The sequence below is a fragment of the Delphinapterus leucas genome, chromosome 11 (genome assembly GCF_059928025.1).
Source record: "Delphinapterus leucas isolate spDelLeu-1000000601 "Yukka" chromosome 11, BTC_Dleu_Yukka2, whole genome shotgun sequence".
In the NCBI taxonomy this organism is placed as follows: Eukaryota; Metazoa; Chordata; class Mammalia; order Artiodactyla; family Monodontidae; genus Delphinapterus; species Delphinapterus leucas.
Window position 1 is genome coordinate 93,504,799 of NC_143139.1, and position 26,295 is coordinate 93,531,093.

At 48.4% G+C, this 26,295-nt stretch overlaps 1 protein-coding gene and 1 long non-coding RNA gene across 11 annotated transcripts in view; one reads left to right on the plus strand and one right to left on the minus strand.

Annotated features, from left to right (window-relative positions):
• Positions 1–11,117, minus strand: part of LOC111186466 (uncharacterized) — a 22,665-nt gene extending 11,548 nt beyond the window's left edge. The window contains exons 1-2 of one of the 2 annotated variants that reach the window (XR_002647858.2): positions 10,847–11,117; positions 2,505–2,618 (exon numbers count right to left, since the gene is read on the minus strand). This is a non-coding gene — a long non-coding RNA (uncharacterized LOC111186466). Of the gene's footprint in view, positions 1–2,504; positions 2,619–9,491 lie in introns of both variants that reach the window. The other variant, XR_016395061.1, reaches the window with a different exon arrangement.
• The window catches only part of TAB1 (TGF-beta activated kinase 1 (MAP3K7) binding protein 1), a 26,635-nt gene continuing 11,450 nt past the window's right edge, over positions 11,111–26,295 (plus strand). For 3 of the 9 annotated variants that reach the window (XM_089921339.1, XM_089921341.1, XM_089921340.1), the window contains exons 1-4: positions 11,111–11,339; positions 11,826–11,878; positions 24,835–24,971; positions 25,345–25,498. In XM_089921339.1, coding sequence (XP_089777465.1) covers positions 11,126–11,339; positions 11,826–11,878; positions 24,835–24,971; positions 25,345–25,498 — 558 coding nt within the window. In that variant the 5' untranslated portion in view covers positions 11,111–11,125. Of the gene's footprint in view, positions 11,340–11,376; positions 11,879–11,925; positions 17,223–24,834; positions 24,972–25,344; positions 25,499–26,295 lie in introns of those variants that run through there. The other 6 variants (XM_089921346.1, XM_089921343.1, XM_089921344.1 and 3 more) reach the window with 6 other exon arrangements.

Here is a 26,295-nt window from a genome sequence, read left to right on the forward strand (position 1 = left end):
TATCACAGGATATCGAATATAGTTCCCTGCTCTGTACAGTAGGACCTTGTTGTTTACCCATTCTATATATAATAGTTTTCATCTGCTAACCCCAAACTCCCAATCCCTCCCTCCCCCACCCCCTTTCTCCCTTGGCAACCACAAGTCTGTTCTCTATGTCTGTGTGTCTGTTTGTTTCATAGATAAGTTCATTTGTGTTATATTTTAGATTCCACATATAAGTGATATAAAATGGTATTTATCTTTCTCTTCCTGACTTACTTCACTTAGTATGGTAATCTCTAGGCCCATCCATGTTGCTGCAAATGGCATTATTTCAATCTTTTTTATGGCTGAGTAGTATTTCATTGTATATATGAATGATACATTATGCTTAACTAAAGTCCACAGTTTACATCAGGGTTCACTCTTTATGCTGCACATTCTATGGGTTTTGACAAATGCATAATGTCACGTATCCACCATTACAGTACCATATAGAATATTTACATTGCCCTAGAAATGCCCTGTGCTTCACCTATTCCTCCCTTCCTCTCTCTTCCTGAACCCCTGGAACCACTGATTTTTTACTGTGTCTAGTTTTGCCTTTTCCAGAGTGTCATATAGCTGGTATCATACAGTACGTGGCCTTTTCAGACTGGCTTCGTTACTTAACAATATGCAGTTAAGGTTACTCCACGTCTTTTCATGAAGCTTAATAGCTCTTTTTTTTTTTTTGGCCGTGCTGTGCGGCTTGCAGGATCTTAATTCCTTGACTGGGGATTGAACCCCGGGCCACAGCAGTGAAAAGTGCAGAGTCCTAACCACTGGAACGCCAGGGAAGTCCCAATAGCTCATTTCTTTTTATCTCTGATAATATTTCCTTGTCTGGATTCCCACAGTTCTTTATCCCTTCATCTACTGAAGGATATCTTGGTTGCTTCAGTTTTGGCAATCATGAATAAAGCTTCTATAAATATCCACGTGCAGGTTTTTGTGTGGATGTAATTTTCAACTCATTTAGATAAATACTAAGGTGCGCAATTGCTGGATCATATTGTGAAACTATGTTTAACTCTGTAAGAAACCACCAAACTGTCTTCCAAAGTGTCTGTGCCGTTTTGCATTCCCACCAGCAATGAAGGAAAATTCCTCTTGTTCTACATCCTTGCGAGCATTTGGTGGTGCCAGTGTTTTGGATTTTAGACATTCTAATAAGTATGTAGTGGTAACTCATTGTTGTTTAATTTGCAGTTCCCCAAAGACATGTGGAGCATCTTTTCTTATGCTTATTTGCCATTTCTGCTCCAGGTTTAATCATAAGCGTAGGTGATGCTTTCTGTAGGAAGACTATCCTCCCCCACTGTTATCAGTTAGCCTTTGCTGTGTAACACACTATTCCGAAACTCAGTCGTTTATTTATTTTTAATATTTATTTCTATTTATTTATTTGGTTGTGCTGGGTCTTAGTTGCGGCAGGTGGGCTGCTTAGTTGAGGCTCCAGGGCTCCTTAGTTGCAGCACATGGGCTCCTTAGTTGTGGCATGCGAACTTTTAGTTGCAGCATGCATGCGGGACCTAGTCCCCTGACCAGGGATCGAACCCGGGCCCCCAGCCTTGGGAGTGCGGAGTCTTAGCCACTGCTCCACCAGGGAAGTCCCAAAACTCAGTGGTTTAAAATAAACTCACACATCTGTGGGTGTTGCGGGGTTCAGCTGATCACGGCTGGGCAGGGCTGGGTGGGGCTGGGTGCTTCAGGCCACAGCCAGCCTGAAGACCCGTGGGCTGCTCTGTTCCATGGGTCTCACACCTTCTTTGGACTGCTGTAGCCCAATTTTAAAACATATTTTGATAAATGTGTTTCAGGATAATTGGTTTCCTTTGCAAACTTTGGTATATTATTTTATGCATTTTAAAATATTATTTTGGGGGGTGGCAGGCTTCTCCTGGTGGCCAGGGGCTCTCTTGCACAGAGAAGGTTAAGAAATCTTGGCCTACAGGGATACACCATGCAACCTGGAGTTGAATCCTGAGGAGCAGGAAACAACCAAGACATCATGCAAGGGAAACTGGTTAATTAATCTTGGTTGTATCTTTACAATGGAATACCATGAGGGAAATAAGAACTTTATTGTAGAAGAATAATGAAATAAAACATTAAAATTATATTCAGTGGAAAAAACAGGTTATAAAATAATATGTACAGTGCTATCCAACTGCTTCCCTGCACCCCTGGTACCTACTGACCTGCTTTTGGTGACTACAGTTTTGCCTAAGAATTACTCATTAAAGAAAATAAACAATTGATGAGATGTTTAGAGAAGTTAGCTGAATTCCCTAAGGTTGGGCACCTCCTCCGGGAAGCCTTTTGGATTCTCCATCCTCTTTATTCCTCCCCGCCCCCACCCCATCCAGCGTGTCTGTCCTTCTACGCCAAACCCAGGGTGTGTTTTTACTAATCACTGATTCAGGTTCATCTCTCTCTCTCCATTTGCTTCTCAAGGGCAGGGGCTCCACGTTACTTACCTTTCAACCTCCAGCACCTTCTATAGCAGCAACAAGGCCATTTATGGAGTACTCATTGGGTGCCAGGTGCATGCAAAACTCCTTACCGATGTCTATTCTATCTTCCCAGCAATCCTGAAAAGAGGATGGTAAAATTCCTTCCATTTAACTGATGAGACAAAGAAAGCTCAGAGAGGTTAAACTACTCATCTGAGGTCACACAGTAAAGGGCTGAACTGGGACTTGAACCAGGTCTGTCCGAGTCCAGAGTCGTGCATATACCGCCCTCTCTAAGGGTCTGATGCACGGTAGGTGCTAGGTAGGTATTTGTTGAATGAGTGGCTGGATGGAGGGCCATGCAGCTAGCAGTGTTCTAGCTGAGACTCAAACACCGGTCCTTCTTTTTCCATAGCCCTCTGGATGCTCAGGAAAGACACCTTTTGCCCTTTTCTTTGTCAGCTCTGACCGTCTTCCAGCAAACTCCCCTTCCTTTGGGCTCCTGAAGCCTGGGGTGGGCACTGGGGGTCTGGGGTCTGGGGTGCTCAGGGAGGGGTCTGGAGTGCCGGAAAGGAGAGGCCTTGTCTCCAGGAGCTGCCAGGTGGGGAAACAGCTTGCAGATGGGCAGCCTGGTGGCACCGGGCTGGACTCAAGGAGGATCTGCTTCCCTTGGACGGCTCGGAAGCCAGGAGTCTCCACAGACAGAGCTGAGGGGCAGATGCAGGAGGGAGGTCACGACTGGGCCCTGGGGGTGGCTGGCCAGAGGAGTCCCCCGCACAGATATCCTCCAGAGGGTTGAGCCACAGGAGGCAGGGACAGGAGCCACAGGACATGGTGTTGTCCGCGAGCACCTGGCCATGGTCAGGAGCTGGAACCGAGCCGGGGAAGGATCCCAGCCTCGGTCATGCTGCTGGCTGGGGGCCGGGGCACATTCCTGCAGGAGTTGGCTTCCTCTTGTCACGCTGGGCCATTTCCAGGGGTTGGCAGGGACCAGAGGAAGTCAGATCCACCCGGGGCTCTAAGGGGCCTGCGTTAAGTTCCTGGCTCTGCCACATTCTAGCTGTCACTTGAACTCCCTGGGCCTCAGTCTCCCTCTCTGTAATAAGAGCACCACCTTGCCTTTCCCAGTTTGGACATCTTTGCATACATTCCCCCGTGTGTTGTGAACCCACAACACTGTGAAGTAGGTATTATGGCTCCACTTTAGAGAGGAATTCACACCGTCATATTGGATTAGAGGCCCACCTGACTCCAGTATGATCACATATTAACATATTACATCTGGGACTTCCCCGGCGGTCCAGTGGTTAAGACTTCGTGCTTCCACTGCAGGGGGCGTGGGTTCGATCCCTGATTGGGGAACTAAGATCCCACATGCCATGCAGCACGGCCAAAACAAAACAAAACAAAACATATTACAACTGCAACGACCTATTTTCAAATAAGGTCACATTCTGAGGTACTGGGGATTAGGACTTCATGAATCTGGGGGGACACGATTCAACCCATAACAACACTGTCATGAAGTAGGGGGTCACAAAGACAGCCCTTGAAGCAAAGGAGCTCCACTGCTTCCTAGCTGTGTGACCTTGGGCAAGTGACCTAACTTCTCTGGGCTTCATTTTTCATGACTGTAAAATAGGGATTGTGCATATCACTGACAGACGGCTCCAGCTGCTGCCTTTCCAGATCCACCCTCATGTTCCTGCCGAGGTTGCAGGAATGGACTGCTCCTAACTAGTGACTGAGCAGAGGGGAGCTAACTCGGGCTGGTCCCCACGAGACACAGGACGCCTTTAACCAGGACTCTCCAGGTCACCTGACTGACACTTTCCTATGACTGCACTACCTGCCATCTGAGGCCCTTCTCACTCAACCCCCCGCCCCCCCCCACCCCCAGGAGTCAGACCTTTAGACCTGCATCATGGTCTGACGGCATATCCCAGACAGGGGTAATAGTAACACATTCCACGGGAGTGGTTATGACAACCCTGCACACGAAGTAATATGTGTAAAGCACTGAGAAAAGTGCTTGGCACTTGGTACGTGCTCAATAAAAGTTCATTCATTCACAAAGCATTTATTTAGTGTCTGCTATGTGCGAAACACTGGGGTTGCAGAGATGAGTAAAACCTAGTCCCGGCTTTCAAAGAGGTCACAGCATCTTTGAAGAGGTAAACCAAAGTGAAGATAGCAGTAGTGCACAGAGAAATTGAAAGCACGACGTGGGGGTGAGCATTCTGGAAATGATCTTAAAGGAGTAATTCAGGGGAAAGTAAAGCTGCGAACGTGAGGACGCCTGGGGCCTTCTCCACCACCCACAATCCACCCCGCGCCCAGGAATCACAGAGATCAGAACGATCGGCCTCAAATCCAGATCTGATCACATCCTTCCCCAGCTGCCAGGCACCTGGAGGCCCCCAGACACTTATGGTTCATGAAGCACCGCTGGTCCTGCCCCTGCCTCTGCTCCAGCTTTGGCTCAGCCTCACCAGCACTGAAACCAGACAGACCATCGCTTCAGGCTTTAGCTGCCACCTTTCTTTCTCTACCAGTTGTATGCTCTTGCAGGTACCTCTGCCTGGAACACCCTTCCCTTCCATATCATTTGACCACCTCCTATGTATCCTTCAGGCCTCAGCTAAGATGTCACTTCCTCTGGGAAGCCTTCCCTGATTTCCTAAGTCAGAGGAGGTGGCCCTCTTCCGGGTCCCCTAGCCCCATGCTATACTGCTCTGCCAGGGTCTGGTTCCTTGTCTGTTTCCTCACAGGACTGTGAGTTCCTTCAGGGCAGGAACTGTGTTTACATTTCTATTTTTAATTTCTTATGAAAAATTTCAAACCTACACAAAAAAGGGAGAGAACAGCACCATAAAATCCCATTCACGCATCACCCCAGATTATACTGATTTTGTCCCACTGGTTCTATCTCTCTCCCCTTGTTTTCTTTTCTCCCCTTTGCTAAAATTGTAAAGCAAATCATTCCCTCCCCCCCCCGCCATGTATTTCACTGTGCTTCTCTAAGAAATTTAATGAATGGTTTTCAATCATATGAATGACTGCTGCCAAGCTGTTTATAATAGCCCCCAACTGGAAACACGCTTATCAGCTAACATCTGAAAATGAGGGGGTGCTCAAAGGACTCTGATGCATCCTTTCAGATGGTCAGTATGAAGACCACACAGTCCCATGGAAAAATGCTTGTGACCAAGAAAAGCCCAGAAAGGCAGAGAGCCCAGCCCAGGGTGGCCTCTGCACTCTCTCTTGGCGACCAGGCCAGATACCTGCCTGGGTTCCCAGCCAGAACGGAGAAGGCAGAAAGGAAGGTGAGGATGAGGGTGCTGGGATGTGGGCGAATCTGCTCTTCTCTCTTCCAAGTATTCTTCAGCGTCTTCAACAGCACCTTTCCAAGCTGTTACCTGCAAACCAGATGCGCTGCAGGGCTGTGTGTGAGGCTGAACAAAGGACTGATGGCATCTCCTGGCTCCATGGGGAGCTTGCTGGAGCCATAGAAAGCCTTGCTGAAGACCTCATGACAAAGGGCGGATCCAACCCCCAGGCACAGCCTTTCTCAGTTCCCAGAAGGTGGCCAACGAGCTACATGGCTGTTTGTTCTTCTGCTGTTGGGGGTTTGGAAAGGCCACGGTGTGGTGGCATGGAGTTATCTGATGTCCCGGGCCATGTGTGTGCTTCACTGTGCATCAGGGCCCTTGTCCCCGCCAGGTGGCTTGTCCACCTGGGCACCTGGAGCTTGCTCTGGCCATTTAAACAGTTATCAAGGTCAGCAGTTGTGACATCTTTGTTCCTTGGCAGAAGCATGACTTGGACTGATGGCAAACCCTGACCCACAGGGTTGTCCTGGGGAAAACAGGATCCACTTTACAGCTTGGTTCCCAGGCACGGTGACCCCAGAGAAGGGGGCCTGTCCCCAGCGGACTTCCTTGGATCCACCCCTACCCCTTGGGAGCTCAGTGTCCTGCAAACAGGAGGCGCTGACTTAATGCTTGTTCTCCCAAGTGCCATGCTGAGCCCAGCGTCTTTTTGCTCCCTGGAAGATCAGACTCGAGGAATTTTGGAAAAAGGATCCATCATGGTGCATTGGTTAGGGGGTCAGGGGTGGAAAGAGGCATTGGGGGGTTATCTAGAAGCCCCAAGTCTAGTCCCAGCTCCCCTGTAAGTCACTTGGGGACCTTGGGACTGCCTGTCCCCCACTTGCCTCATCTACCAATGTATCCATTCATCTCTGACTCTTCAATTAATTTGATGACACACACAGTCACTGAGAAGCTTCCCCAGGGCCTACGAGGAGACCCAGAGCTGAAATGCCATAGTTCCTGTCCTCGGAAAGGTCACTCCAAACAATAACTGTGGTTTTTTTTGCGGTACACGGGCCTCTCATTGCCGTGGCCTCTCCCGCCGCGGAGCATAGGCTCCGGACGCGCAGTCTCAGCAGCCATGGCTCACGGGCCCAGCCGCTCCGCGGCATGTGGGATCTTCCCGGACCGGGGCACGAACCCGTGTCCCCTGCATCGGCAGGCGGACTCTCAACCACTGCGCCACCAGGGAAGCCCTGTGGTTTTAAATGATCAACAAGTGACTGAGGGAGTGATTCTTGGTGAGGGAATTGATGGAGTTCAGGGCAGGCCACCTCCAAACATGCCACTCTGGCATATTGATTATTTTGAATTAAAGTTTCTTGGGAAACAGCTGGTGCAAGAACATGCTTACCCTCCTTTGTCCCCCTGAAAAAGCAGGAAATAAATCTCCCATGTGAAGATACCCTCTACCAGGAGGAGGGAAGGCATCCTTATCGCCAGAGATAGCAAATTCAAGGTCTCAAGGCCAAGAAGGCTGTATAAACAAACTTTGTCACTTCTTCATCAATTTGCTACCCCAAGCAAAAAGGCTTCCGTGTTGTCAGATCTTCACAAGTAATTGTTTCTTTGCCTACAAGGTATAAAAGCTGCCTGCTTTAGTCACTTCTTTGAGCTTCATATGTTTGGGGCTCCTGGACGTTCGAAATTAAATTTGATTGTTTTTCTCCTGTTGGTCTGTCTTGTGCCAATTTAATTATATTAGACCAGCCAAAGAGAACCTAGAAGGGCAGAGGGAAATTTTTCCTCCCCTACAGGATCAAGAAAAATGTCAAGGGCTTTCATTTGCTAAGGGTCTTGAAGATGGAGCAGAAGTTCACCGGGCAGGCAAGTGTGGGAACAACAGGGACAAAGACGGAGGCAGGAAACACGTGGTTGTCTGAGAAACTTGAAGAAGTTATGCCGAGGCTTAGCTGGGAAGGGCCTTGGCAGGTCTGCTTACTTCACTGGTTGCCAGGAAAGGCCTTGGTGTCTCCTACTAACGTGTTTTTACCCACAACAGCAGGACACTTTTTTTTTTAAATTTTGTTTGTTTTTGGCTGCGTTGGGTCTTCGTTGCTGCGCACAGGCTTTCTCTAGTTGTGGCGAGCAGGAGCTACTCTTTGTTGTGGTGCACAGGCTTCTCATTGTGGTGGCTTCTTTTGTTGCAGAGCACGGGTTCTAGGCGCACGGGCTTCAGTAGTTGTGGCACGTGGGCTTAGTAATTGTGGTGCACGGGTTCTAGAGCGCAGGCTCAGTAGTTGTGGCGCACGGGCTTAGTTGCTCCGCGGCCTGTGGGATCTTCCCGGACCGGGGCACGAGCCCATGTCCCCTGCATCGGCAGGCAGACTCTCAACCACTGCGCCACCAGGGAAGCCCTGGCAGGCGGATTCTTAACCACTGCGCCACCAGGGAAGCCCCAGCAGGACACTTCTGACACCAAGTGTGTGGTTCCCCAGTTTGGGGTGTACCACGCTCCCAGGAATTGCATGTACTCACAATTCAAGCTCTCCAAAGCCCTTCGTTCAGGGTTTTTATGGAGGCTGCATTACATAGGCGTGATTGATGAAATCACTGGCCACTGGCGATTAATTCAATTTCCGGCCCCTCTCCCCTCCCTGGGGCAGGGGGAGGGGGACTGAAAGTTCCGATCCTCTAATCACAAGGTTGGTCCCTCTGCGATTAACCCCCAACCTGAAGTTATCTAGGGGCCTCCAGACACCAGTCATTCATTAACCGTAAACTCCAGTACAGTGGAAAGCTGCTCGTTACGACAAACAAAAGATGCTCCTATCACCTCTGTCAGGAAATTTCAAAACCCTTTCGGAAGCTCTGCGCTAGAACTGGGACGAAGATGAAATATACATGTCTGATTATATCACAACATTGCAGAGTCAGACCTGAGTTCAAAATCCTGACATTTCTATGTTGGATGACTTGCTGAATTGGAGTTTCCTGCTTTATAAATTAGGAGATTACAATACCTATCTCACCAGGTTGGAGTGAGAAGTAAATAAGTGTATGATGAAAAAACATCCAACAAGTTCCTGGCATCCAGTAGGTGCTCGATGCGTGTTTATTCTCTTTTAAAAAATTAAAGTTTACTCTGAATGTAACAAACATCAGCACCTACCACAGGTCAGGTCTCCCCGTGGCATCTCATTTAATCCTTGCAGTCATTCTGTCAGGTAGATTATCACTCTCATTCTACAGAGGAGGATACTGAGGCTCAGAGAGGGCAGGTGGCTTGTTCAAGGTCACACAGGCGACAGGATATGGAGCCGGAATTAGAATGGAGTGGGCTGGACTCCAAATCTTAATTCTTTCCAGACTCTTCCTCAACAGACAAACCACCAGGCCTCAGCAACCCCATTCATGGCAGAGACTGCACATAAGCTCCTGGTATCCATTTCCCAATCTTTTTTCAGTAACAGAAACTGTAGTTGGTCACTTTGTAGTTCAGTCCAAAGCCTTCATTTCCTGACCTCCCTTTCAGTGAGATATGGCCATGGTGCTAGGTTACTGCCATTCAGATGTAAGAAGAAGCATCAGGAGGAACCTCTAAAGTCTCCTTAAAAGGGAAGGGAGATTGCTTGCAAGTAAATGTTGATTTGAAAAAAAAAAAAAAAAAAGGAGGAAGCAAATGCCACCTTCCTACCTTTCTTTTTCCTTCCTGCTGGATGAACTCAGACTAAATGACTGGAGCTCAAGCAGTCATCTTGGGCCACGTGAAGCTGTGCTGGTAGGACAGCAAGATGGTGAATCACCATCCCAGTCCTAGACTGCCTCCTTCTTCCCTCTTCTGAATATCAGCTCTTCTCTATTAAGCCTTTCCTTCAGCATTTAAACAGGCTCAAGTTTCTCCCAACCTAAAAGAAAAAACTCTTCTCAAACCCATGTTCCCTCCCACCAACTGGGAAGAACCACCTATTCTCAAGGTCTTTGTGTCTCCATTTACCAGCCATTCCTCAACTCACTGCATCTGGGTTTCTGTCCTACCATTCCATCCGAATTGCCTGGACCAAGGGCCTCCAGACAGCTAAATCTAACAGGCTTTCTTCGGTTACCTTCTAACTGGATCTCTCAAAAGCATGTCATGTTGCCGCCCATGCCCCCCTCATCTTGGGTTCTGTGCCACCTCTGCTCCCCCTGCCTCTCTAGCTGCTCACTGTCTGTTGGCTTTGCTTACTAACCCGCTGCTCTGAGCTCTAGTCTTCTCTAAGGAATGATCTGACTTCTTTTCTTGCATGTCTCAAAAGCAACTCAAACTCAACATATCCAGGGAATTCCCTGGCGGTCCAGTGGTTAGGACTCTGCGCTTTCACTGCCGAGGGCCGGGGTTCAATCCCTGGTCGGGCAACTAAGATCCCACAAGCCACGCTGCACAGCCAGAAAAACCCAACATGTCGAAAATGAACATTCTCCCTCTCCTCAGACCTAGTTGTTCTTGCCAGAAATCTGGGAGAATCTTTGACACATCTCTTCCCATCATCACCCACAACCAATCCATGGTCAAGCCCTGACGATTTCATCTCCTAAATAAAGTTCACCACCATCAGCTGACACAAGCCACTCTAGGGACTGTTGCCTGGATCCAGTACAACATTCTCCTAATTAGTCTTTCTGTCTCCACGCCAATCCTCTTCTAAACACCAATTTTGTACACAGTAGTCAAAGGGATCTTTCTACCAACAGGGTCATGTCAATGGCTTGCTCAGAAGTCAACAACTTTCCTTTGTCCTCCAGACAAATAGCCCAACTCCTGCCTGGGGCTAGCAAGGTCAGAGCCTGCCCCCTACCCCCTTCACCTCACTCCCCCTCCATCTCTGTTCCAGCCACAGCGGCCTTCGGTGACACCCATGCTTCCTGAACCCACCCGCTCCCTTTCCTCGTGCCTTGTGCACTAGCTGTCCCCTCCAGCCCTTCCTCGTCGCCAGTTACCTGCCACACCGCCACGCCTGCCACATGCATAAACTCCCTTCCCAGTAAGCAGCAGCATTCGAAATGACTTACGTATGTAAATGTTGTCCTTCCCAATTAACATGTTAGCTTTTGGAGGGCCTGTCTTGCTTGCTGCTTCACCCCAAAGGGCCAGGCACAGTCACCCAATGAGTATTTATTGAGTGAATGAATAATTCGCCCTCTCCCGCCCCCATAGTGCTCATAAAGTACCCTAATCCAGGGTCTTAGGAGCCCCACCTGAAAGGGATCCTGAAGAAAGTTCTGTAAATAAAGATGAAGAGGGGCTACTACATAAGGAAGCCGTCCTTCCCTTTATCTCTTACGGGAGAAATGGTGGGAGAGCGCGCCTGCGCACTCGCTTCCCTACGGCCGCATCCTACTTCGGCCGTAGGGTGGCGCTGGGCTCAAGCTCCCTGGCAGCGCGGTCCTCCTGGCCGGCTTTGGGCCGCTCTAGCCGCCTTTCTCGCCTGCTCTGCCGGGAGGCGGGCGCGCTCGCGGGGGTCCCTCCAAGATGGCGGCACAGAGGAGGAGTCTGCTGCAGAGTGTGAGGAACCCACTCGCTCTTCGGGATGGGGGTTGGGAGCCCGGGGAGACCTGTCGGGTGCAAGCGCGGCTCCTTCTCCGCCTTTGGTCGCCTCCCCGTCCCTGGCAGGGTGTGGCCGCCGCCCTCCCCTTTCCCGGGCCGGCCCCCGCTCATTCCCGACCCCGGGTGCGTGCCGCGCGTGCGCGTTGCCGGCCGGGCCGTCGGGGGCTCGGATTCGCGGTCCAGCGGCCGCGAGCTTCAAGGGCGCGTGGAGGTTAGCGTTCTGGAGCCTGCAGGGACAGTGGCGCGCGGCCGCCGAGAGAGCCGGGGTAGCGAGCCTACCCCAGGCCCTGGGCGGGTCGTGCGATAGGAATCATCATAGCAGCAGCACCCAGTTGTGTATCGCTTACTATATCCCAGGCTTTGTGCTAATAGCTTTATATTTCTAAGTTTAATTTTTCATAACAGCCCCGTGAGACAAGTACTGTAATTCTCCCTGTTTTACAGATGAGGAAACTGAGGCACAGAGAGGTGGTCTTTTGCCAAAGGCCACACAGCTGGTAAGTGGCAGAGGCAGGATTAAAATCAGGGATTCTGATTCCAGAAACCCTCTTAACCTCTAGGCTATACGGAGGGAATGACTGGGTTCTGGTCCTGGCTGTAACTCACTGTGCTTCCCTCAGTCTCAGTTTCCTTATCCATTAGGTAAGAGCAGGCAGTGGGAGGATTGTCTTGAGGCTCCCCCCTCCCACCTCCCCCCCGTCTGGACCCTTATGGGATTGTCACTGGTATCTTCCAGCACCTGCATCCTTTTGACACACATATACACAGATGCACATGCGTGTTGGCACCATGGACCAAGGGCAGGTTGCTGGTCCCCTGGGTCCTCCTCAGACATGGCGGTCTGTTGTACTTGCCTGCGGACTTGTCTGCCTCCTGTACTGGAAAGTGAACTTGAAGAGAGGGGAACACTGGATAGTGTTACCAGCACCTCCCATCACTAGGTGCTGGGCATTCAATAAATTGTTTATAAAATAATGAGTAAAGCATTTGAGGCCAGGTTCAGTGCTCAGCCCTGACTTTACAGAAATGCAGCACGTCTTGGCCCTACTGCCCTAAGGGGACTTGAAGCATTGGAACCAGTGGGTAAGGGTGGCCTTCACTGCTGTAATCTAATGAGAGGCTTTGTGTAGACTCCCTTTGAAATTGCTCCTCCAGGACGGCAATTCCCAGCTTTTCCCAGTGGGGAATGCTCTCTTCCCCTCCACACCTTTGGCTGTCCCTTTATTTTACTACTGCCTGGCAGTTTGGCCTTATCCTTTTTTTCTTTTTTTGCGGCACACGGGCCTCTCACTGTTGTGGCCTCTTCCGTTGCGGAGCACAGGCTCCGGACGCGCAGGCTCAGCGGCCATGGCTCACGGGCCCAGCCGCTCTGCGGCATGTGGGATCCTCCCGGACCGGGGCACGAACCCGTGTCCCCTGCATCGGCAGGCGGACTCCCAACCACTGCGCCACCAGGGAAGCCCTGGCCTTATCCTTGAGTTGGTTAGGTAGGCCTGGCCCTCTGCTTTGTAGGAGGGCAGGGCCCTTATGTAAATGTCCCCAGTGTAGTAAACATTCCGGAAATACTGGGTGGGTTGTGGCAGATGCCGGTGTGGTTAACTGTCATAGGCTGACGTGGCTTGCTGAGGAGAGTGGCTACCAGCTTCCCTCCCTTATCGGTGTGATGGAGCCCAGGGGACTCAGGTTAGACAGAGGCGAGCATTGCTAGCTCCAGAACGTGTGCAATCTTTTAAAGTTGGATGGTTAGCTTTAAGCACATAGCACTGTGATGAAAGGCAAAGGGATGATAGGGATGTCCACACCAGACCCGTCCCACGCTAATGATGATCAAGACATCTCTGCTCACAGGGCATCCAAGGGTCCACACGGTGTGCTGGGCTTGGCCTGCCGTCCACTGTCCTGAGTCCGGTGAGAGTAGCTCAGACACCGTCATTCAGCAGGTGGCTATGAGATCTGCTGGCCTGTAGTTACTGGGCCTGGGGATACGAAGATAAATAAGGTAGGTGTCCACCCCCACTGCATTTGCAGTCCTGCGTGGGAGAAGGAGCCTGTATCACTAATGTGATGTGTAAGGCACTCTAGTGTCAATGTGTTGAGGGGCTGCAGATGGCCTAATTTGACCAGGTCAGTGCAGGAGGGGCTGGGGATCTGCTGTCATGGTGCTGGGAGGGAGTGCCAGGGACAAGATGGCAGAGTGCTTCGTGGAATGTCATCCTGAGGAGTTTCACCTTTGCTCCCCAGGTAGTGTAGTACCTTAAAAGGTCTTTTGAAGAAAAGATGAGCTTTTGAAGTAGCTTCAAAAGAACTTGGGCCCTTCACAGCCTGTTAAAATAGCTCACGGGTCCTGTATGACCTTGGGCAATTCACTAACATCCCTAAACCTTGATTTTTCACTTAACATCCCTGAACCTTGGTTTCCCCACCCGAGAGGACTCCCAGGAGTGTTGTTAGTATTAAATGAACGTGTTACACTCCTGGCCTGGTGTGGTTACCTCCAGCCATGAAGCTCCACCTTCAGTCCTGATGTGAATGAAGGCCTACGGTTCATTCCCTTAAACGTCACTGAGTACTCAGTATGTGGCAGGCACTGTGTAGATGCAGGGGACCCTGCCCTCGTGAAGCTTATGTTCTAGTGAGTGAGATAGGAAACAGAAAGAAGTACAGATTATATATGATATAATAATATCCAGAATATAACATAGGGGTGCTGCGAGGAAGAATAGGCCGGATTCACAGACAGGGGGGTGAAGGGCCTGTTTTAGACAGAGTGGTTGGGGAAGACAGTTGAACGTTTGATGAGATGAGGTGGGCGATGTGGGAGGGAGTATTCCTGCGTGAGGAAACAGGGGTGCAAAGGCTCCCCTATTAGGGGAGCGTCAGGCTGGAGTGGAGTATGTTGGGGGAGTAGTAGAAGCCGAGGTCCGAGGGAGCCTTGTGGATCCTGATGTGAGCTTTGGATTCTGTGCTAAGTGTGATGTGAAACTCTAGGGTGGGTTTGAGTAGGGGCGTGAAGTGATCTGATTCGTGGCTGGAGAAAGAGCCTTCTGTCGAGAGGCAGGCGTTTGAGCGGCCAGAGTGGAAGCTTGGGACCTGCTGCGTGGTGCTCCCCGTTGCCCAGGTGTGAGACGACAGAGGCTCGGTCAGAGTGACGGAAGAAGGGTGGTGAGAAGGACCCAGTTCTGGCTGTGTTTGGGGGGAAGAGCTGATACGGTTTGCTGACAGATCAAGTGTGAGGCGTGTGACAGAGGAAGAAGAGTCGAGAAGGACTACAAGGTTTTGGTTGGAACAACAGTGGTGCTGTTTACTGAGGTGGGGAGCCCTGGAGGAGGCGTGCCCTGGGGGCAGGGAGAATCAAGAGTTTAATTTTGCCTAAACTACTATTTACTTAATTATTTAAAAAGTCAACTTGAAATCAAATTTTTCCTGAGCAATTATATCTATGAAATCACAGGTCCTAGCCATATATTTTTCTTCTAATGTATGTTAAAATAAACACATAGCCTTAAAATAAAAACATCCTTTAGACCATCACCTACAACTGTCTCATATGCCGTCAGAATGTGGTCCAGCTGCTCCAGCACACGGTAAGCTCCACAATTATTAGTAGCCCCTTTAAAATGTATTAGTGCTATATTTGTGATGAAAACATAGAGGACCTTTGATGGAAACCCTAGTGAAAGAGGTGGGGGCCAGGAGTGGGGTCGGTCCCAGAGAAGTGAGGAAGGAAAAGGGGGTCATTCTGAAAGATAGAGATGGCAGGAGGCATCGGGGTGTTTTAGCCTTTTTGGAGAGAAAGAACTGCTACCCCCACCCAGAGTCATCTTGCTGAGGGCATGATTCTCTCTTTCTGAGCTTCCTTTTTGCTTCTAAGTAATCCGGGTGCTTCCGCCACAAAAACACTCGGCCTTTTCATACTATAATTTGATATTCAGGCTGTGGCCCGAACTTGGAATCATGCTTTTGTCTATTTCTGCTGCCCAGGAGTTTGAGATGAGTCTCTGTGGGGACTTTTATGGACTACTTTTTTTTAATTAATTAATTTATTTTATTTTTGCCTGTGTTGGGTCTTCGTTGCTGTACTCAGGCTTTCTCTAGTTGCGGTGAGTGGGGGTTACTCTTTGTCGCGGTGCGCGGGCTTCTCATTGCAGTGCCTTGTTTTGTTGCGGAGCACGGGCTCTAGGTGTGTGGGCTTCAGTAGTTGTGGCTCGCGGGCTCTAGAGCACAGGCTCAGTAGTTGTGGCGCATGGGCTTAGTTGCTCCGCGGCATGTGGGATCTTCCCAGGCCAGGGCTCGAACCTTTGTCCCCTGCATTGGTGCAACCACTGCGCCACCAGGGAAGCCCTGATGGACTATTTTTATGTGACATGGTCACGTGTACGTGAGGTGCTGATGCTGAAATATATGTGTGCAAGGTGTGACCCCCTTAATGGGTTAAATACAATTGAATAACTAGAGAAATTTATACCAAAATATGAATTTTGGAATCTCCCTCAGAAAATCAAGTTAAAATTAGGCTTTTCGAAACAGATTCTTTCTTGTGAGAAATGAGTTTGTAACCCATCAAAGAGTTAAGTGAGCCATACTCACTGTTGTATGTGTTTATGAGGCTCTAAGCCTGAGACTCCCCTTTCTCAGCTTCTCACGACTCATGTTCAGGCGCTAAGCACCGCTTGCTGCTGGTGCTGTGGGCCTGGCATTTGCGGGTGTGGGAGAAAGTGTGCATCAGTGTGTGCAGGGGTGGAAGGGTGGGTGGTTTGTGTGAGTAGAAAATACATGACCTTTCCGAAAACTGTTCGGAAACGTGGAGGAAGGAAGCAAGAGTGTTGGCAGTCTGGTGGGTTTTAATAGAATCAGCAATGAGTGCTTGGTATGGATAATCCCTGATGGCGGTGGACAGAAGGGGGAGAATACAATTGAAGCTTACCCGGCCACAGCAGGGTGAGAATGATTTGAGGGCCACTGCTGAAATCAGGGAGGACCAGATACTCTCCCACTCCCACACGGGTGGCGCCTCCTGGAATTGTCTGGCAGCTTGTTACTGAACGTTTGAGCTGCTGTGGGGACTGCACTCCATGCAGGGCCGTCGCTGAAGGAGCACTCATGAGTATCTGAGAAATTGCCCATATGTCATTGGGTCTAAGACACTATGGATTATAAGGACACATCATTATTTTATATACTACTAAGAAAGAAAGTGCCCTGCTAATTAACTTGTAACACACTAACTTCAGCGATATTAAAAATGTTGAAAATACATGTCTTTGAATCGGTGAAATAAAGTAGCCAATTAACAATACCAGGCTATAACCTGAGAGTTGCCACAAGTTGCCAAATAGTTAATAGCCAGTGAGTAGGTACCCAGAATGCACGGTGAGGCCACGGGATGCATTTCTCAGGGAAGGGGCCCCAAGGCCTTGGGCAGTATTTTCCCAGAACCTGGAACACATTCAGTGAGGTGGTTAGGTGTATGCCGATGTAAAACGCATCCTTACATGTGGAGGTTATTTGCTCTTTAGTTCTCTTTGAAACTTTCTGATGATATCAGGAGATAAACTTGGTTTGGTCCTAGTACGTATGTAACACCTTTCTGGTTCTTGCTAATCTCCCTTTATTTCAACAGAGAGAACAGGGCTTCAGCTCAGAGTGCAGCAGCCCATGACTTAAGCTAGAATTTAATAACCTTGTTTTGTTTTCCTTTTTTATTACCATCAAGATTTGGCAGGTAATAATGGTTTTCCACTTATAATACTGAAGAGTTTACATTCAAAATGAAGTCATTTTAATAAAAGAAAACATGGCAGATTAAAGAAAAAACATGAAATGGATAATTTGTTGAAGATGGTGAGTGGATGGTTGAGGTTTGGGAAACACGGGCCCCTGGCACCAGTGGGATTTGAGCTGGGCTTTTGTGGGTGGATAGGACTTGGAAAGACAGAAAGGGAGAGGCTCTGCCTTACCGTAGATACTATTTAATATGCTTTTTGGGTAATTTTTTTCTTATTTCTTCTTTCTTTATTTAAATAGCAAGGCAAGTTGGCTAGAAACTCATTGTTTAAAGAATGTCAATGTGAAATAGGAGAACTTCGCTCAGCAAGGTTCATATATAAATAGTTGGTTTGTTCTAAAGTATGTGCTTGTTTCTGTGACTGTACCTCTAGGGTCAGTAGCCTCTTTATGTGAGGTTCCAAAAATACATATGGCTTTTCAAGTATCATAAACCTTTGGCGGAGGTGTTACTTCCCTTCTGTGTTTGGTGCAGACACCTCCTGTCAGAAGCGGGTTAGCTTCCCACGCTTTTTCTTCTGGTCACAGTTTTTTAGAAGTCATTTGGAACACTCTGTAGCAGGCCTTATCTGTACAAGATAGACAGCTGAGTGAGATTGTTAATCTGTCAAAGGGTGAGATTCAAAACTATGTCAACAGGCTGGATGGCTGAGATGAAAGCATTAAGATATAATCCAACCGATATAAATTTAAGTTTAAAAAACTCCTCTACAGGAGTGTGGTTTTGGGGAACTGACTCAAGAGAACTTCAGAGGAAAAAGGCTTTGTTATTTTAGTTGACAGTAAGTAGAGGCTAGATGCCCATCTTTTCTTTAAGTATATGAAGGCTGTTGATTTTTTGTGTTGATTTTGTATCCTGCCATCTTACTGATTTATTTCTGAGTTAGTTAAATTATTTATAACTAGTTTTATAAAAACTAACTATACTGAGTTAGTTTTATTATTTATTCTTTAGGGTTTCCAAATACCATCACATCAACTGCAAATAGAGATGACTGTACGTCTTTTCCAAGTCGTATGCTCTCCTTCTTTTCCCTTGTCTAATTGCATGTGCTGACACCTCCAGTTCATTATTAAGTAATGGAGATTATAGGTATCCTTGCTTTGTTCCTGATCCTAATGCGAATGCCTTTTGTGTTTACCCACTAAGTAAGATGCTGGTATTAGGACTGACTGAAGTATATATATAATGGTACATTAAGAAAATATCCGTCAATGACTGTTTCCTTAAGTGTTTTTATCAGAAATGGACAAACACTGCCCTTAAGCCCTGGAGTACTTACCCACTGACCTAAACACTGATTGCCAATTACTAAAACAATGCATTTCCAAAATATTACTAGCTCAACATTATGAAAATCCAATTTCAGAAAAAGCACTTAACACTGTAGAAGTATCCAGACACTAAGCATAAATACTTTCTGAAGAATAAGGTACTTGTTAAGTAGGTTGACCACTGTCAGACACACGGTCTTTCTGGTTTGGGGAGCTTGCTACGCTCATGTCAGCTGGGCATGGCTGCAGCAGCCAGCATGGCATCAGCCCGCTCCTGAGAGCAGCTTCGTGAGCTCCCATCGTGAAGTGCTTTTACATGAATTGTTCCTCTGCCACGACACACTGATGTGGCAAGTTCCTCAGTCATCCATTTTGAGTTTATCTCCTTCCTTGTGAAAGACTAATGTACTAGTCTTTTTCATAGTGTATTTCTCAATGCCGAGTGGGCCCATAAGTTGCTTGGGTAATATTTTTTTTTTCTGGAAAGTATGAATTTATTGGAAAGATTTAAGTCCCCGGAAGCCTGTCTCTGACCCTTGCGGGAGTTAGATAATGGCAGAGGAAGCACTGTGATTGCAGCATCGATGACGGGTTTTGCATCGTGGGCAACACATTCATATTGTTCATCTCACATTAGAGGACGAGTTCAATCCATCTTAATCTCAGTTTTAATCACAGACAGGATTCTAGAAAGTATAAATGTCTTCTCCTCCCATGCTTTAAAACAGCTGGGACATTTTGGGGTGCCAAATACTGGCTTCTTGGCCCATCTTTTCAGGACAGGGGACACTCCTAGTTGGGGAGATGCTTTTGTGCCTCTGCCTTATCTTATGCTTAATTTCTTCCCAGTTGGAGGCAGGAGGCAGACCCTAGAAAAAGGAGCTTCTTTGGGAAATTTACTTGCGAGGTTGCCTGAGACCTTTGTGAGGTCCTTGGTGATGGAGGTATATTAATCAGATCTAAGACATAGGGGATGGTTGGCAATATCTGTTCCTTGAAGTATAATTCCTTGGCAATGAACTCCTTTCTGTGGCCTTAAAGGCCTTACACTGTCCTTACTTGGGCACACACGTGCGTGCATGTGTGTAAACGCAGGAGCAAGCCACTTTCCCTGCTGCTCACTACAGAGGCCACGCCAGCCTCACACTTCCTTAAACCTAAGTCATTCTATTTTCTACCTCAGGGTCTTTGCATCTGCTTGGAAGGCTCCTTACCCACTTTCTGAAATGGCCACTGCTCCATAATCGTTCAGGTCTGTCTCAGAGGTCACCTCCCCAGAGAGGCTTCTTCTGGCCACCTCATCTGAAAGAGCCCTCCCCACCACTGTCTGTCCCCTTACCCTGATGTATTTTCTCCACAGCACGTTTCCTTGTTTAAAAGTACCTTGTTTATTTATCGTATTACATGTTTGAAGTCTCTCTGCCTAGAAAGGAAGTTTCAAGCCAGGACCCTCGGTTGTTTTCTCCACTGTGTCCACAGCACCTGGAGTAATGCCAGCCTGTTGTAAATGTTCAGTAAACATTTGTTGAATGAATATGTATTAATCAAATATACTCTCATTGCATAATGTCATATGTGGATTCCAAAGACTGAAGTTCACACTTATGTTAAGAGAGACATTTTTGTTGCTTTAAAGTGAGACAGGTCAGGATTAAAACTAGAAACAGTTTTGTGTTACTGTGAAGCAGTTTTTTGTTTTGTTTTGTTTTATTTCCCTGTAGCTTGACCTGAAAGAGTTAAATGCTCAGCATCATCGGGAGCTGGGCAGAATTTCAGCTCTTGTTGCCGTTCCTTTTCCATTAGTAGATTTTAGTCATATGTTCTGTTGTCAAAGACTGCTCGTAGGCATTGGTAGCTTTTTAGCCCTTGTGGTGAAGTTGTGTGAGTTTTTAAAGTCCCATAAAGAAGACACAAGGACTTTTAAAGACATACCGTTTGATGAATTGCAAGATTCAATATAGTGAAGATGTCACATCTCCTCAGATTGATCTATAGATTTGAAACAATTCCAATCAAAATCCCAGCAGGATTTTCTTGTAAATACAAGCTGATTCTAAAATTTATATGGAAAGGTAAAGGAACTAGAATAGCCAAAACAGTTTTGAAAAAGAATAAAGTTAGAGGCATCACACCAACTGATGTTATAATGTAGATTTTAAATACAGATTAATAAAGCTATGGTCATCAAGAGCTTTGAGTTGGTGGAAGGATAGACACATAGATCAATGGAATAGAATAGAGTCAAGAAATAGACCCATACGAGTATGGCCAGTTAATTTTTGACAAAGGTGCAAAAGGTAATTAAATGGAGAAAGGATAGTCTGTTTTTCTTTTTTTTAAAGTAACCAGAAGTATTTAAAATACTCTTTTTTTAAAAAATTTATTTTTGGCTGCGTTGGGTCTTTGTTGCTGCACACAGGCTTTCTCTAGTTGCGGCGACTGGGGGGGCTGCTCTTCGTTGCGGTGCACGGGCTTCTCACTGTGGTGGCTTCTCTTGTTGCGGAGCACAGGCTGTAGGTGCACGGCCTTCAGTAGTTGTGGCGCATGGACTCTAGAGCACAGGCTCAGTAGTTGTGGCGTACGGGCCTAGGTGCTCTGCGGCATGTGGGATCTTCCTGGACCAGGGCTCGAACCTGTGTACCCTGCATTGGCAGGCGGATTCTTAACCACAGCGCCACCAGGGAAGTCCAGAGAAAGGATGGTCTTTTCAACAAATACTATTGGAAAAATTGGACATCCATTTGCCAAAAAAAAAAAAAAAATTTACCTAAATCTCCTGCCTTATATAGAAATTAACTCAAAATGGATCACAGGTCTAAATGTAAAACTATAACACTTTTATTTTTTATTTATTTATTTTAAAATTTATTTGTTTGGCTGTGGCGGGTCTTAGTTGTGGCATGAGGGATCCTTTAGTTGAGGCATGCAGGCTCTTAGTTGCAGCGTGCATGTGGGATCTAATTTCCTGACCAGGGATCGATCCTGGGCCCCCTGCATTGAGAGCATGGAGTCTTAACCACTGGACCACCAGGGAAGTCCCTATAACACTTCTAGAAGAAAACAGAAGATATCGTGACCTGAGACTGGGCAAAGAGTTCTTAGAGATGACATCAAAAGCATGAACCATGAAAGAAAAAAAATGATTAAATGGATTTCATCAGGGTCCACAACTATTGAGCTCCCGCGCCTCAGTGAGAGAGCCCGCGTGCTGCAAACTACAGAGCCCACGTGCTCTGGAGCCCGTGTGCCACAACTAGAGAGAAGCCTGAGCACTGCAACGCAGAGACAGCTCACAGTAATGAAAGATCCCACATGCCTTAAAGATCCTGTGTGCTGCAACTAAGACCCGACACAGCCAAAAAAATAAGGAAAATAAATAAATATTTTTTAAAAAAGGATTTCATCACAAGTAAAAACTTTTGCTTTACAAAAGACACTCACTGGTAAGTGAATGAAATAGCAGGTAGAGACTGGGAAAAATATTTGCAAATCACATATGCAAGAAAAGACTTTTATCCAAAATATATGAAGGACTCTCAAAATTCAGTAGTTAAGAAAACAAACAACACAATTAAAACATAGGTATGAGACTTTTTAAAGAGACACTTCACCAAAGAAGATATGTGAATGGCAAATAGGCACATGAAAAGATGCTCAACATCATTATTAGCCATTAGGGAAATGCAAATTAAAGCTGTGATGAGATATCATTATACACTTCTTAGAATGTCTTAAAAAAAAAAATACCATGTGATGAGAATGTGGAGCAGCAAGAACGGTCGTGCGTTACCTGTGGGAGGCAAGTGGCGCTCCGCTTTGCAAAGCAGTTTGGCAGCTTCGTATAAAGTTAAACAGCAGTCTCACTCCTAGGTGTTTACCCTAGAGATATGAAGAGTTATGTTCACACAGAAACCTGCCCATGAGTGTTTATAACAGCTCTCTTCATAATTGCCAAAAACTGGAAACAGCCCAAATGCCCTTAAGGGGATGAATGGATAAACTATACCATGTCCATATGACAGAATACTGCTCTACAATAAAAAGGGACCAACTGTTGGTGCACGCACCAGCTTGGATGGATCTCAAAGGCGTAATGCTGAGTGAGAGAAGCCAGTCTCAAAAGGTTATGTACTTAAAGACATAGAGTACAGTGGTGGTTGCCAGGGGCTGGAGGGAAGGGAGAATGGGGAGTTTTTGTTTAATGGGTAGAGTTTCAGTTTTACAAGATGAGCAGAGTTATGGGGATGGATGGTGGCGATGGCTGCACAGCACTATGAATATATGTAACACCAGTAAAACGTACACTTAAAGATGGCTTGAAAAATGGTTAAGATGATAAAGTTTATGTTATACGTGTTAACCACAATAGAAAGAGGAAGAAAAAGGTTATACATTGTATAATTTGATTTATGGCATTCTTGAAAAGACTGTAGAGTGATGGGGCACAGGTCACTGGTTGCCAGGAGTTAGGGGAGGGTGTGGCTTCAAAGGGGCAGCATGAGGGCGTGTTTGGGGAAGATGGGCTGTTCTGTATCTTTATTGTGGCGGTAGTTACACAAATCTCTACGAGTGTTAAAACTCATAGTCATAGACCTGGGGCTTCCCTGGTGGCGCTGTGGTTGAGAGTCCGCCTGCCGATGCAGGGGACGCGGGTTCGTGCCCTGGTCCGGGAAGATCCCACATGCCGCGGAGCGGCTGGGCCCGTGAGCCATGGCCGCTGAGCCTGCGCGTCTGGAGCCTGTGCTCTGCAACGGAAGAGGCCACGACAGTGAGAGGCCCGCGTACCGCAAAAAACAAAAACAAAAAACCTCATAGACCTGCCCACCAGAAAGGCAGTTTTACTATATGCTAATTTAAAAATAAAAACAAACTCCCATCCCCTGCTGAAGTTGCTCCAGGGTGCAAAGCACAAAACTAAAGCGCTGGAATAAATGCAGCATAAAAGCAATTGAAATGAAAAAAAATAAATAAAAAAGCTATGAAGTCACTCCCTGTCAGTATGTAAATAAACAAAAGATGAAATTGGCCACGAAAGCTAACCACAGGCTTTTTACATATCTGATTGCAAAAGCCTGTTGAAGTAGTTTTCACATCCTTTTTTGAAGTCTGTTACTGCTAACTTGTAAGAAGTTGTGCACAGTATTCGTGCTTTTTAAATTTTCAATAAAGCTTTCAATCCAAACTTTACTCTCCTTGCAGTTGAACTTTGATTTTCCCAGTTTTAGTTTGCTCTAGTTCAGCTTGGTGGGCACGGGAATGCCTTTGTGAACCAGGCAGGGCTCTCAAGTGGGGGCTGGGTGTAGGGGAGGCTTTCAGTGAGTTAGTGGATCACACCTGCGCCTTGTGTCAGGGTCGATTCTGGGGCTTAGAAAGTGCAGGTGCTCAGAGTGCCCCCCCAAGGAGATTTAGGAAATTCAGAGTCTGTGTTTGGGCTGCCTCCTAGACAGCTCTGTGTATATGTGCGTGTGTTTGTGTTTAAAGCTCTGTCGTGGTTATACTGAACAGCCTGCTTTGAGATCCATGGGGTAGAATGGGAGTCAGACACAGGCAAGAGTGGGGGGCCAAGTGTAGTAGGGATACACAAGAGGGCTGGCAGCCAAGCCTGGGGAGGGGCGTTCTGAAGGAAGTCTTCCTGGAGGCGGTGACTCCCGAGCCAGAGTCCCGAAGGACATGGAGAATTATTAGACAAGGACAAGGAGGGTGTTCCACGCAGAGGGAAAGAGCGGGATGTGGACAGGGTACTGCAAGCATCTGGTACTAGTGGAGAAGCATATGGCGGGGGGGCAGATGGGAGAGGACACCAGGGTGGAGTGGGGACCAGGGCGTGGAGACCCCAGTGCTAGGAAGAGTGACTGAGGCTGAGCTTCTAAGTCAGTTTCTCTAGGTGTGGATCTGTGTTGCTTGAATCAGTCCCCTGGGAGGAGCTGTCTACACTGCATATATCCTGAGCCCCGCCAGGATCAGACATTCTGTGGGCGGGGCCTGGAAATCTGCGGTTTTAACCAGTGCCCAAGGGATTGGAGTCAGAGCCATTGCAGTGCAAGGTGGGGACCACCAAAGAGTTTTTATACGAGGAGTTTGCTTCACTTGTGTGTGTGAGTTTCACTCATGCTCCACAGTGTACCGCACTCCTGGAGATCCCTGCTGAGCCTTGCATGTGGGAACTCTAGTCTTTTTCAGGTTTCCCGGGGAAGTTTGTGGATTAGCCATAAACCACGCAAACCCTTCTGCAAGTGTTTGTTCATACACGCATCATTGTTTTCCAGGAGGAAGTGGAACCCTCTGGGTGGGGCTCCGGGCCTGCTAGGTTTTTGTTGGGGAAGAAAAAGCAGATGAGGTGGGGTCTGCCCTGGGTGAGAAGGTAACGCGCTTGGTTTCCTGGTGTCCTTCCCAGGAGCAGCAACCAAGCTGGACGGATGACCTGCCGCTCTGCCACCTCTCTGGAGTTGGCTCAGCCTCCAACCGCAGCTACTCTGCCGATGGCAAGGGCACTGAGAGCCACCCACCAGAGGACAACTGGCTCAAGTTCAGGTGAGAGTGCTGGCAGCGCCCTCCTGGGCACCAGAAGTAGGTTTGCAAGCAAGAGAAAGCAGTTTTGCAGCTGTTTTCCGTGGGGCTTCCTAGTGCGATATGGCGCACGGGAGGTGATGTCTGCTGCTGTCCCTTCCACGTCTAGACCTCAGACCAGCTGAAGGCCTGCTCCAGGGGGCAGGGGTATCCTAGAAAGTCACGGCCAGAGTGCAATGATAGTCAACGTGGGGGGCCCACGTGGGCACCTGAAGCCACAGCTGCTGTGTCTTTTGTCTCCCCAATGCCTTTCCTTTCTCCCCCTCACTCTGGAGCTGGCATCACTCTCCTGTGAGCCCCTGGTCTCAGGCCACCTCCTGCCCTCTCCCTCTGTCAGGAGTGAGGACAGCTGCTTCCTGTACGGGGTCTTCAACGGCTACGATGGCAACCGGGTAACCAACTTCGTGGCCCAGCGGCTGTCTGCGGAGCTCCTGCTGGGCCAGCTCAGCGCCGAGCACACTGAGGCCGACGTGCGGCGGGTCCTGCTGCAGGTACTGGGGCTCGGGCTGGCTGGCCGTGGCTGAGTTCCCTGGGCCTCGGCCCTGCGACTGCAGAGCGTGCGGTTAGCCCGGGGCTGGTCTGAAGGCCTCGCTGGCTCCTTGTCTCCGCAGAAGAACCAGCTCTGGGAGCCTCTCCCAGCGGCAGGGGCACCCCACTTCCCAGGTGCAGGGCCGGGCAGCCAGCAGCAGTCCTTCCCCACGCCTCGCGGGGTTGGCCCTGGACGAGATGCTCCTGGGGAAGGGGATTATGGACGTCACCTTGGACGTGGGGTATGGGGGCAGCAGCTGAGCCCTGGTAGAGACAAGGTCGTTGAGGGTGGCCCTCTCCCCCCGCGTGGCTCAGGCACTCAGTCACTGGGGGCTCCCCAGGCCCTGCCTCCTCGCTCCCGCTGGGCTTGTGCTTGTTTTGCCACTTCTGCGTTTCTGCTCGCTGCTGTTATGGAGTTTGTCCTCCTGGCATCGCCTTTTGGAAGCAAGTCCAGGGGCACTTAGTCTTAGACGAGAAATGTGGATTCCTCTTCCTCGAAAACAGCGTTCCCAGCCATTTTCCTGCCTTGGCACCTGCGGGCCCGCGCGCCGGCCGTGGCCTTAGGGCCCAGTGCCAGTGAGTGTCAGCTGGCGCCCTTGGGAAAGGCGGCAGCGTGAGCTGTGTTGAGGGGCCTTCAGGATGTGGCAGTGACACTAGCTGTCACTGACCTAGACTTGGTCTGAGCCGGGCGCTAGGTGCTCAAGGCGCACACCCTCAGTCACTGTCAGAACAGCGCTTCCCCTGAGGAGGCCGCGCTGCC